General features: G+C 52.7%; 1 protein-coding gene across 1 annotated transcript; it reads right to left on the reverse strand.

The window, feature by feature from the left end:
• Positions 1–1,756: 1,756 nt before the first annotated feature.
• On the reverse strand, positions 1,757–11,251 carry NUDT18 (nudix hydrolase 18). The gene is given in 6 exon segments (XM_084615358.1): positions 1,757–2,182; positions 2,528–3,115; positions 3,117–3,138; positions 3,901–4,114; positions 9,281–9,441; positions 11,197–11,251. Coding segments are annotated over 4 exon segments (978 nt in total). The 5' UTR covers positions 9,440–9,441; positions 11,197–11,251; the 3' UTR covers positions 1,757–2,182; positions 2,528–2,532.
• Positions 11,252–12,025: the final 774 nt, after the last annotated feature.

Genomic DNA, 12,025 nt, shown 5'->3' on the forward strand with positions numbered 1-12,025 from the left:
TCCCTCTCAACTTGGGAATGGAGTCCAATTGGAGTTGCATCTGGAACACAGCAACTGAGATTTTTGGAAACAGGGAACCTACCTTCATATGCAGACACCTACCTCTGTGACCTGGTTTTCAAGGGTGCTGACTGAGCCAGCAGCTCCCAATCACAGTGATTTCCCTTTGAAAAGCAGCCATCCTACCCAGTTATCCATTCCAGAGTCCTCTGATGCTCATTCGCCTTCCCTAGCATTCTCAACACGTTGTTTAGCTTTCAGGCTTAATATGAATATTGGCATCAGGCACAAAACTCTGGGTCAGTGAAGCTACTTGCTCAGAAATTTCACAGTAAACACCACTAGAAGGGACTCAAGAACAGCACCGGAGGAGGAGAAATGCATTCGCCTGCCCAGGAATGACCCTCTGGAGGAGAGCTGGGCAAAATCTTTCAAGCAGGACTTTTTTTTGTTGGGGGGAAAAAAAAAAATGCAGGATTCAGTGAATGTGTTGATTTCACCCAATTGTTTCAGTTGAAAAACCTTTCAAAGTTTGGGGGAATTTTAAAACATTTTAATTTGAAACAACTTTTCATTTTCAAAATTTCCATTAATTTAATTAAAAATGACAAATGCTCAAAAATAAAAATGTTTCATCCAGCCCCCCCCATTGGCTTTATTTCCAACTTTTCAATTTCATCAAAAAAAAACTTAATTTTTGGTTCAACCTGAAACAGTTTGTCAGAGGTGGCAGTGAACTGAACCAATTGCTTTGCCCAGCTCTGGTGTACAATGGAAAAGGAGGAAGCATCCCCCTGCAATGGCAGAGAAACTCATGGCCTAGCAGCAGCACACGGATCACAGGCACTGGCTGGGGCATGCTCAGTCTCTCTCTAGCCCTCCCCTGTGGAACTGCTAAGGCAGCTGGAAGGCCCTGTGCTTTCTGCAGCTGAATGGGAGTTTGGGGTGAGAAAGCTAACCACTCCTACGTTGCTAGGCAGAGTGCAGTTCTCAGTGCCTCAGCAGGGCTCAGGCAGTAAGTGGAACCAGGGCCATGGCTTTCAAGGCATGTTTTGGAGACCAGCAGAACCTGCCATCCCCTGTGGCATGAGGGCTTCTCTCAAGATGGGCACATGCTTTACAAAGACATGTACATCACGGTTCTGAGCAAAACCTCAAGTTGACCATAGAGCTGCTGGCACATTTGCTCCTGCACAGGGCTGCTCCCACCTCCCATAGCGCCTCATTTCACATGAACTGTGACAGTCCAACCCCCTTTCAGGCCATGCAGCAGAGGGAGGTCTCTGGTTCCCTATAAAAAATGAGAGCAGCTTGCCCAGCTGTGAAGCTAAAAGCTCTACAGAGTCCAGCAAACTTCAGGCTCCATCCACGTCCTAGCAGACACACTCAGGACCAAGAGGTGGAACTCCTGAGTTTTATTCCCAGTACTGCCACTGACCAGCTGTGTGAGGTTTAAGCAAGTCACTTCCTTCTTTGTGCCTTAGTTTCCCCAACCTAACATGGGAATGCTATCAGCCTTCCTGGGGTATGAGGCTTGGCTGTACATAAAGTACTTTGCATGAGAGGGCACCTTGTTCTTAGCCCCATCCCCAGAGCAGGGAGCAAAAGGAACAGGAATGTTCTGCTGCCTTCCAACCGAGCCCAGCGGGCCTGACTGACTCATTCTCCACAGCACATTTGCCATGTCTAATAAACTTTGCATTATGCTTCCAAACACAGCCCTGCTTTAATCCCAGCAAGGAACAACATTCAACACTACAGAGAAACGGCCCTTTTTATTTCCAAGCTCCAGCTGTAAACAAGCTGCCTTGGCCGGCTCTCTGCATCCCGCGTTGAGGACATGCGGTACCATGAAAGGGAAGAGCCCCGGACGCTGGAACTTCAGCTTTAGGAGCTGCAGTCTGCCCAAAGGTCACGTCAGGTCAAGTCCCGAAAAGTCATCCCCCCATCGTGGTGCTGCGTGCCCCCCTCCGCTGGATGTAGTGAGGGGGTTCCACTCACCCTTCCATAACCATGCTGGGGAAATGGGTCTGTGGTTGGCAGCGGCTGAGTAGGACGTGCCCTGTGGTGAAGCCATGCATCATCCTCGGGATGGCTGCGTGGGGACAGCCAATGGCTGTAACGGGGTGAGGCGTGTCCTATGCCCAGGGAAAGGTCTCTGAATCCAAGCTTCAATGAGACCCTGTGGGAGAAGAGCGAGAAGGCAATATTTAAGCATCAGCTCACCCAGCACCGCGACACCCTCTCCATCCACGGTAATGGTGTAGCTCAACAGGCTTTAGCAAGGGCTCACCTGGAATTATTACAGGGTTCGCTACTGACACCTATCACCCTAGTACGTCAGTGAAAGAGGCCACCCAGCAGGTCCCAGTAAATGAACCTAGGACTGGGAGCAGGACTCCTGGGTTCTATTCTCAGCTTTGCCACCAATTTGCTTTGTGGACTTAGGCCAGCCAGTCCCAGTTCCCCCATCAGTGAAGAGGGGAGCAGACCAGCCTTAGAGCGGGGCTCAGCCAGCATTGCTTACCTGTGTCAGTAGCTGTGAATTGGGACAACGGCTGACGAGCTGAGCCTCTGGAGGATTCTGCTTCTCAAGTTGCTCTCCTTGATCTTCCACCACTGGAAGCTCTCACCCTGCAGCTCTGGTGGCGTCTCCTGGGTGCTCTGGTCACCCTGCGTAACAGTCAGCAGCACGTTGAAGCAAACACCGTCAGATTTCCCTGCATTCTTGCCCAGGTGCTGCAGCCCCAGAACCCCGTGGGCCCGGACAGTCACTTGCGGTAGCAGGCAGCATTCCTTCAGCAGGCTGCAGGCTGCTGCCTGGATGCTGTTTTGGATTTTGCAGGGGGAGGTGGTGCGGGCACACACCGGCAGGTGTGGGGCCCCTACAGCACTCAGCAGCACCCACAAGTCACCGGCATCATTGGTGAACGTAGCCAGGAGCCTCTGGCAGATCAAGGCACAGGGCATCTCCTCCGGCAAGGTCATGGGGTAGGATGGGCTGTCTCGGTATCGCACAGCAAGGTCCATAAGGGGCAGGATATCCCGAGCTCGCAGAGGAAGGGCAGGAGATTCTCTGTCCCACCACCTGGCTTGGAGGGATTCAGCATCTGACACGGGGTGCCTTCAAGGTCCCGCCTAGGCAGAAAACAGAGTGTGTGTCTGTGTAGCACTCAGAGCAGCCTGGGCAGCAGTGCCTGGGGCACGGAAGGGGTTGGCAGGGATGTTACATTTCTGCAGATCACTGGGCGCTAGAGGACGGGGAGGGAGGAATCAAGCAGTTAAGGAGGCAGCTGGGGCTCTTTTCCAGGGAAGGAATGAGGATTTGGGGGTATAACACATCCTTGGTTTTCCCTTCATCATCCCTACAATAGGCCGTAGCGCCATGGCCAGAGCTGGGAAACATGGACACCTCCCGCTCCACAGCTAAGACGGCTGGGAGTGCTCGTGAAAGGATGGAGTGGATGCAAGGACCCTGCCATGCATGCTACCACTACAGTTCTGTCAGTGCAGCCACATAAGCTGCAGCTCCCTCTGCTATTCCAGTCCTGGCTCTCCACACACAGCCCCCCAGCCAGTTCTAACCCCTCCTACGCCAGAAGCAGTTTGGGCTCAGTGGGAAGTTATGGTGCAAGCCCAGCATAAGATGCCATAGGGGGGAGGGTGCAGTAGGAAGAGAATCTCCTCTGAACGCCTTCCCTTTTTTTCTGCTCAGAACTGGAGCCAGCAAGCTGGACACAGCCCCACATCGACACTCCTCCTTTGGCTAGCTCCAGGAGGCTCCTCTGCCTCTTGCCCCATGCCCAGGGCGGAGCTTGCTGCCTGCAGTGTCCCTCGCAATCCCCACACATTTTAGTCCCCAACCCCCACTGAGTGGGGGTAGGAGTAAGGGGGAAGCACCAGTTGGCCGAGCGAGGAAGACGTAGCGAATCCAGATGGAGCCTCTCTCTTCCACTGCCAGCAGGGTGAGAGGCTCACACTCCAGCCCCGTCTCCTCCTTCACCTCCCTCTTCATGGCCTCCAGGATGGTCTCGTTGGGCTCCATCCTCCCAGCAGGCAGGTACCACGTCCCATAGCACTCATGCTTGGCCTCCTGCATCATCAGCACCTCGTTCTAGGAGAGAGGGAAAAAAATCCCAGGTCACACAACATAGAGCCATCCCAATGGGCAGGGACCAGCCCTGTTCAGATCACCCAGCTGCATGGGGGGCTCAAAAATCACAGGACCTTGTTCCCAGCTACAACAAAACGTAGGGCCTCCGCAAGACTCCTCCCTACAGGCCAATTCTCCAGTCCAGTTTTCAGTGTCCCAGGAGGTGTGGGTCCCACCAGTTTCCATGGGAACCTAAGGGGTGTCCTCCCTAACGTGAGATCAGTTAGGAACCACCGAGTTCCTCCACACCGTTCACTATTGTGTATTTCTAAGTTTAAAATGGCCCAGGCAATATGACTGCTACCCCTTCCTTTGGGAGAGTACTCCACAGCCAGAGAGAGCCCACCTTCCAGTTTCTTCTGCTCTCAGTCTACCCTACACTGCCCAGCCCAGCCCTTAGGCTTTGGAAAAGGAAGATAAAGGAATGTTTAGGTTGGGTTTGTTTTTTTTTTTAAAATGACAACGAAAAGAGTTTTTAACACACACAGATACTTTCCCCTACAGAACATCTGCCATCAAACCCTTCAGATTCGCACATGACAACCAGAATGGCTAGAAACCAAGTCCAAACCAGGTGCAACATCATTATGTGTTGTTTGCACAGCACCAATGGGAATGCACGTCAGGGCCTTAGAAACAGGACATTAGGTGTTGCCAGTAGAGCTATGCCAGCAAACCCCCCGAGCGGAGATGCAGATTATACTGGCAAAAAGGGGTTTTGCTGGTATACTTCATGCTTTTGCTGTCAGCAAAAGAAGCTCTCCTGGCAAAAAGTATCTTTTTTGCTAGTATAACTGCATTTACACAAGGCCTTTTGTCAGCAGAGACATGCTGCAAAAAAACCAGGGTGAATAAAAATTGATTTAGAAAAATAAAACAAAGTTTTATTTAAATGAGATTTTAAATTAAATACATTTTTCTTTTTCTACAAGCCATTACCCTATGATCCCACTGAGAGTTACCAAAAGCAACTACAGCATTTGCTCAAGAAACTTCCTGAAAAAGCACAAGATCAAATCCGCACAGACACACCCCTGGAACCCCGACCTGGGATATTCTATCTACTACCCAAGATCCATAAACCTGGAAATCCTGGGCGCCCCATCATCTCAGGCATTGGCACCCTGACAGCAGGATTGTCTGGCTATGTAGACTCCCTCCTCAGGCCCTATGCTACCAGCACTCACAGCTACCTTCGAGACACCACTGACTTCCTGAGGAAACTACAATCCATCAGTGATCTTCCTGATAACACCATCCTGGCCACTATGGATGTAGAAGCCCTCTACACCAACATTCCACACAAAGATGGACTACAAGCCGTCAAGAACACTATCCCCGATAATGTCACGGCTAACCTGGTGGCTGAACTTTGTGACTTTGTCCTTACCCATAACTATTTCACATTTGGGGACAATGTATACCTTCAGATCAGCAGCACTGCTATGGGTACCCGCATGGCCCCACAGTATGCCAACATTTTTATGGCTGATTTAGAACAACGCTTCCTCAGCTCTCGTCCCCTAAAGCCCCTACTCTACTTGCGCTATATTGATGACATCTTCATCATCTGGACCCATGGAAAAGAAGCCCTTGAGGAATTCCACCATGATTTCAACAATTTCCATCCCACCACCAACCTCAGCCTGGTCCAGTCCACACAAGAGATCCACTTTCTGGACACTACAGTGCTAATAAACAATGGTCACATAAACACCACCCTATACCGGAAACCTACTGACCGCTATTCCTACCTACATGCCTCCAGCTTTCACCCTGACCACACCACACGATCCATCGTCTACAGCCAAGCTCTGCGATACAACCGCATTTGCTCCAACCCCTCAGACAGAGACAAACACCTACAAGATCTCTGTCAAGCTTTCTTACAACAACAATACCCACCTGCTGAAGTAAAGAAACAGATTGATAGAGCCAGAAGAGTTCCCAGAAGTTACCTACTACAGGACAGGCCTAACAAAGAAAATAACAGAACGCCACTAGCCGTCACCTTCAGCCCCCAACTAAAACCCCTCCAACGCATTATTAAGGATCTACAACCTATCCTAAAGGATGACCCAGCACTCTCACAAATCTTGGGAGACAGGCCAGTCCTTGCCTACAGACAGCCCCGCAACCTGAAGCAAATACTCACCAACAACCACATACCACACAACAGAACCACTAACCCAGGAACTTATCCTTGCAACAAAGCCCGTTGCCAACTGTGTCCACATATCTATTCAGGGGACACCATCACAGGGCCTACTAACATCAGCCACACTATCAGAGGCTCGTTCACCTGCACATCCACCAATGTGATATATGCCATCATGTGCCAGCAATGCCCCTCTGCCATGTACATTGGTCAAACTGGACAGTCTCTACGTAAAAGAATAAATGGACACAAATCAGATGTCAAGAATTATAACATTCATAAACCAGTCGAAGAACACTTCAATCTCTCTGGCCACGCAATCACAGACATGAAGGTCGCTATCTTAAAACAAAAAAACTTCAAATCCAGACTCCAGAGAGAAACTGCTGAATTGGAATTCATCTGCAAATTGGATACTATTACTTTAGGCTTAAATAGAGACTGGGAGTGGCTAAGTCATTATGCAAGGTAGCCTGTTTCCTCTTGTTTTTTCCTACCCCCCCCCCCAGATGTTCTGGTTTAACTTGGATTTAAACTTGGAGAGTGGTCAGTTTGGATGAGCTATTACCAGCAGGAGAGTGAGTTTGTGTGTGTATGGGGGTGGGGGGGATGTGAGAAAACCTGGATTTGTGCAGGAAATAGCCCAACTTGATTATCATGCACATTGTGTAAAGAGTTGTCACTTTGGATGGGCTATCACCAGCAGGAGAGTGAATTTGTGTGGGGGGGTGGAGGGTGAGAAAACCTGGATTTGTGCTGGAAATGGCCCACCTGATGATCACTTTAGATAAGCTATTACCAGCAGGACAGTGGGGTGGGAGGAGGTATTGTTTCATATTCTCTGTGTACATATAAAGTCTGCTGCAGTTTCCACGGTATGCATCCGATGAAGTGAGCTGTAGCTCACGAAAGCTCATGCTCAAATAAATTGGTTAGTCTCTAAGGTGCCACAAGTCCTCCTTTTCATTTTTCTTTTTAATTATAAAATGACGTTAGCCTATGATAAAGGCCTACTCTTACTCTGCTCTACTAAAATCATTTACATTAAATTAAAAACGGTATTGGGTATTACAAGTTTGCTGCCATGGTTTAAAGTAAAGTCAAACCACTGAAACAGTGGAAGTCACTGACGAAGCACCTGCAACCAGAGTTTGCGGACATGCTAACCCAGCTTTTGACAGCCTTTCACAGCTTAGCCTTTTATTAAGTAAATCATTGACTACAGCAGGTACAGAGAGAATATTTCATTTCAATTAGTTCAGTTCAAACTTAAGAAACCAACCAGGAGTGGTAAAAGTATGAATGTTTGTCTCCTCCCCCCGCAACTCTACAAATAAACACTAGGCATAAGGATGAGAGCGATAAGTTCTAAAGTTTTGAAGGACATGGACCAGAAAAAGTCACTTCAGTTTACTAACAACAGATACTTCCTTTGTTTCGTAAACCAGTTGGTTTGAAATACAAAACTTGTTTTGATAAACTTTTTTTCCTGTTCCCATTCCCAACTCATTTGAGGGAGATTTATTTAACTAACAAAAAACAATTTTAAAATGGTTTTTTGTGCATTTTCACTTGAATTCCAATTTCCATCCAAATAGAGGTTGACACAAATCACAAGTAACAAAATTAAATCCTCTAGGAAAGTGTTTTTCAAGCTTTTTGATGCCAGGGACCGGCTTGCTGCCTCCCTAAACTGTGTCAGGGAGATCTCGGGGACTGGCACCAGTTCATGGACCAGTTGTTGAGAAACACTTTCTAGTACAGTAGAACCTCAGAGTTATGAACTGACAGGTCACCTACATACCTCATTTGGAATTTGAGGTATGCAATCAGCAGCGAGACAGGAAAAAAAAAAGCAAATACAGAACAGTATAATGTTAAAAGTAAATTACTAAAAAGAAAAATTTTAAAAAAGGATTTGACAAAGTAAGGAAACTCTGTGCTTGTTTCATTTAGATCAAGATGGTTAAAAGCAGCATTTTTCATCTTCATCGTAAAGTTTCAAAGCTGTATTAAGTCAGTGTTCAGTTATAAACTTTTGAAAGAACAATCATAACGTTTTGTTCAGCGTTACAAACATTTCAGAGTTATGAACAACCTCCATTCCCAAGGTGTTCATAACTCAGAGGTTCTACTGTATAAGAAATGCCACATCATTCACCACTTTCTAAATAAAAGATGTAAAAATTAAGAATTTAAATAAAATGTATGTTAAGCGATAAAACTGTTTAAATATGGTATTCTCCTGGTTAGCAAAAAGAAACAAGTTTACTTAAAGATTTATTTAATTGCAAATCAGTGTTTTCATCACTACCAACCAATGAGAATCAACCTTTGTTAGGAAAGTAACTAAAACATACATAGGCAAAACCAGATTAAAACTTATCTGTTAAACTGAGGTTCCCTGCTGACTGATTTAAATCAATCCACCCTGGCAAAAAAACCAAACCAAAAAAAAAACAAACACACCACACACCTCTAGCTGATGTTGCTATGCCAGGAAAAGTTTCTAGTGTAGACCTGCCTTGGTTGTTAAAGGAGATTTAACAGTGTTATTAGTAACACAGATAAGGAAGTTGGGTCTCATTCCACCTTCTGCTACTGACCCACTGTGATATTGGGCAAGTCATTTCTCATCTGTGCATGACTCAGTTTCCCTAAAGGTAACATGGAGGGACTAGCCCCCCTTTGTAAAAGTGCTTTCAAACAAAGCTGTTAAGAGGGTCATACTAGTGCTAATTAATTTTAAAACACAGGTCACAGTTTTCAAGAGTGGCCAGTCATTCTGGGGACCCAAACTATGAAAGCTTGAAGGAGCCTGATGTTCAGAGCGTAGCGTTGAGTGCTCAGCGCTTTCTGGACTGTGGATGCTCACCCTGCAGTGACTGGATGCCATGGTGATGGGCACCATAGGAAACCCCCCAGCCGTCACTCTGATTCCCCCAGCCAGTGCTCCAGGGACCCCTCACCTGGTCGTTAAGCAGGACAGCCAAGACGATGTAGCAGGCGGTCTTCCGCACTCTGACAGGGTGAGCGGGCACAGGGGCAGAGTCGTACCTCTCCTGCACCTCCCAACCCCTCCCGCTCAGCACGGCATCCAGCTCCTCCGCCAGAGCACCACAGGCCATGGCTGCAACACAGCAAACCCCACAACAGCTCAGTGGCACAAGGCGCAGCGACAGGAGGGCACCAGAGGGCTGTGGTGCCAGGGGAGCAGGGTGACCCGAGAGGCCCAGAAAGCGGGGCTGGGGGACCAGAGGGACACAGAGAGCGGGATGTGGGGGGCGGGGAGTGACATGGGGGCTTCAGAAGGGCAGATCTCTCCCCACACCCAAATATTCAACTGTGCCTCCCCAGTCCCAGGGAAGGCAGGTTATTGGTGGAAAGCGGCAGTGAGGCTGAAACGCAAACGCTTCAGCCCACGGGAGGTTTGCTCCCAAAATATCCCCAACCCTCTGCACTGACACCTCTCTTTGGGGTGCGCAAGAAAAAGGGGGCACCCCTGAGAGTGGGAGAGGGGTCAGAGTGTGGCATAGGGGAGGGGGGACACGCTGAGAACTGGGAAACTGGGACCTGGGGGGCAGAGGGAGGGGCCCCCTGGGAGCTGAGGGGACTTGGGGGGAGGGCTGGGAGGCAGAGGGAGGGGCTCCCGGGGGCTGGGCGGGCTGGTGGGGGGGGAGGCGAGGGAGGAGTCCCTGGGGGTTGGGGAGCATGGAGGGGGGCTGGGAGACAGAGGGAGGGGCCCCAGGAGCTGGATGGGCTGGAGCTGGGGGGCAGAGGGAGGGGCCCCCGGGGGCTGGGCAGGCTGGGAGGGGAGGCTGGAGTTGGGGGGCAGAGGGAGGGACCCCCGGGGGCTGGAGCTGGGGGGCAGAGGGAGGGGCCCCCGGGGGCTGGGCGGGGAGGCTGGAGTTGGGGGGCAGAGGGAGGGACCCCCGGGGGCTGGGGAGGCTGGAGCTGGGGGGCAGAGGAAGGGGTCTCTGGGGGTTGGGGGGCAGAGGGAGGGGCCCCCGGGGGCTGGGTGAACTGGAGGGGACTGGGAGGCTGGAGCTGGGGGGCAGAGGGAGGGGTCTCTGGGGGTTGGGGGGCAGAGGGAGGGGCCCCCGGGGGCTGGGAGGGGTCTCTGGGGGTTGGGGGGCAGAGGGAGAGGCCCCCGGGGGCTGGGCAGGCTGGAGCCGGGGGGCAGAGGGAGGGGCCCCCGGGGGCTGGAGCTGGGGGGCAGAGGGAGGGGCCCCCGGGGGCTGGGGAGGCTGGAGCTGGGGGGCAGAGGAAGGGGTCTCTGGGGGTTGGGGGGCAGAGGGAGGGGCCCCCGGGGGCTGGGTGAACTGGAGGGGACTGGGAGGCTGGAGCTGGGGGGCAGAGGGAGGGGTCTCTGGGGGTTGGGGGGCAGAGGGAGGGGCCCCCGGGGGCTGGGAGGGGTCTCTGGGGGTTGGGGGGCAGAGGGAGAGGCCCCCGGGGGCTGGGCAGGCTGGAGCCGGGGGGCAGAGGGAGGGGTCTCTGGGGGTTGGGGGGCAGAGGGAGGGGCCCCCGGGGGCTGGAGCTGGGGGGCAGAGGGAGGGGCCCCCGGGGGCTGGGGAGGCTGGAGCTGGGGGGCAGAGGGAGGGGCCCCCGGGGGCTGGGGAGGCTGGAGCTGGGGGGCAGAGGGAGGGGCCCCCGGGGGCTGGAGCTGGGGGGCAGAGGGAGGGGCCCCCGGGGGCTGGGGAGGCTGGAGCTGGGGGGCAGAGGGAGGGGTCTCTGGGGGTTGGGGGCAGAGGGAGGGGCCCCCGGGGGCTGGAGCTGGGGGGCAGAGGGAGGGGCCCCCGGGGGCTGGGAGGGGAAGGCTGGAACTGGGGGGGGTGGCCGGAGGGAGGGACCCCCGGGGGCGGGGTCAAGACCCCCCCAAACTTACTCGTCTTTTCCTGGCCGTTTCAGCTCCCTTCCCCCCCCCCGGAAGAGGCTGGCAGCTTTCCGCTCCCATTGGCCGGCCGAGACACCACGCTCACCTTCCATTGGGCGGGATCGCTGTCATTCAGGCTGCCCACGGCCGAGAGGCGGAGCTGCTCCTTAAAGGGGCCGCGTGCCCAAAAGGGTCGCAGTCTTCTGGGGCGGCCTCCAGAGGGACACGTGGCCACCCTGGCCCCCTGCCCTGGGGGCGCAGGGTCACCCCCGACACCCCAGTGACCCTGGGGCCCCCTCCCTGGGGAGGGGTAAGAGGGCAGTGCCAGCTGCTCCTGGGGCATAGCTCCACGGGCCGGGGATAGCCAGGGTACAGGGGGTAGCATCAAATCCGAGAGCTTTTCCGCGCCCTTCTATGCCTGCCCTCCTTCTCCTGGGGCTCCCCAGCTGGGGTTCTGAGGGGGTGGGAGTGGGTCTGAAAACCCATGGGCTCCCCCTGGCCCACCCCCACGTCCTCCTGGCTGCAGCCGTCACGCCAGGGACAGCATTGGCATCACTGCCCCCGGAAAGTGGGAGAACCAGGGCCTCGCGGCATCCCCCAAACCCTCATGCCTGCCCTCTGACAACAGCCAGGACAGGGCTTCCTTGGTGTTAGCAGGTGAAGTCAGGGAGCTCAGAGGTACAGAAAGGGCACCAGCACCCTTTCCCGCATAAGCTGTGCTCGTTAAATGACAGGTAACAGCACTGCCTAGCCCCCAACAAGCAGGTCAGCTTCCCCCGAGCCCCCCACTCTATCCCCCCATAAATCAACACACCCAATCATGTCTTGCCAATAGTTTATT

Source organism: Lepidochelys olivacea (genome assembly GCF_965140295.1).
Source record: "Lepidochelys olivacea isolate rLepOli2 genome assembly, chromosome: 26".
In the NCBI taxonomy this organism is placed as follows: Eukaryota; Metazoa; Chordata; order Testudines; family Cheloniidae; genus Lepidochelys; species Lepidochelys olivacea.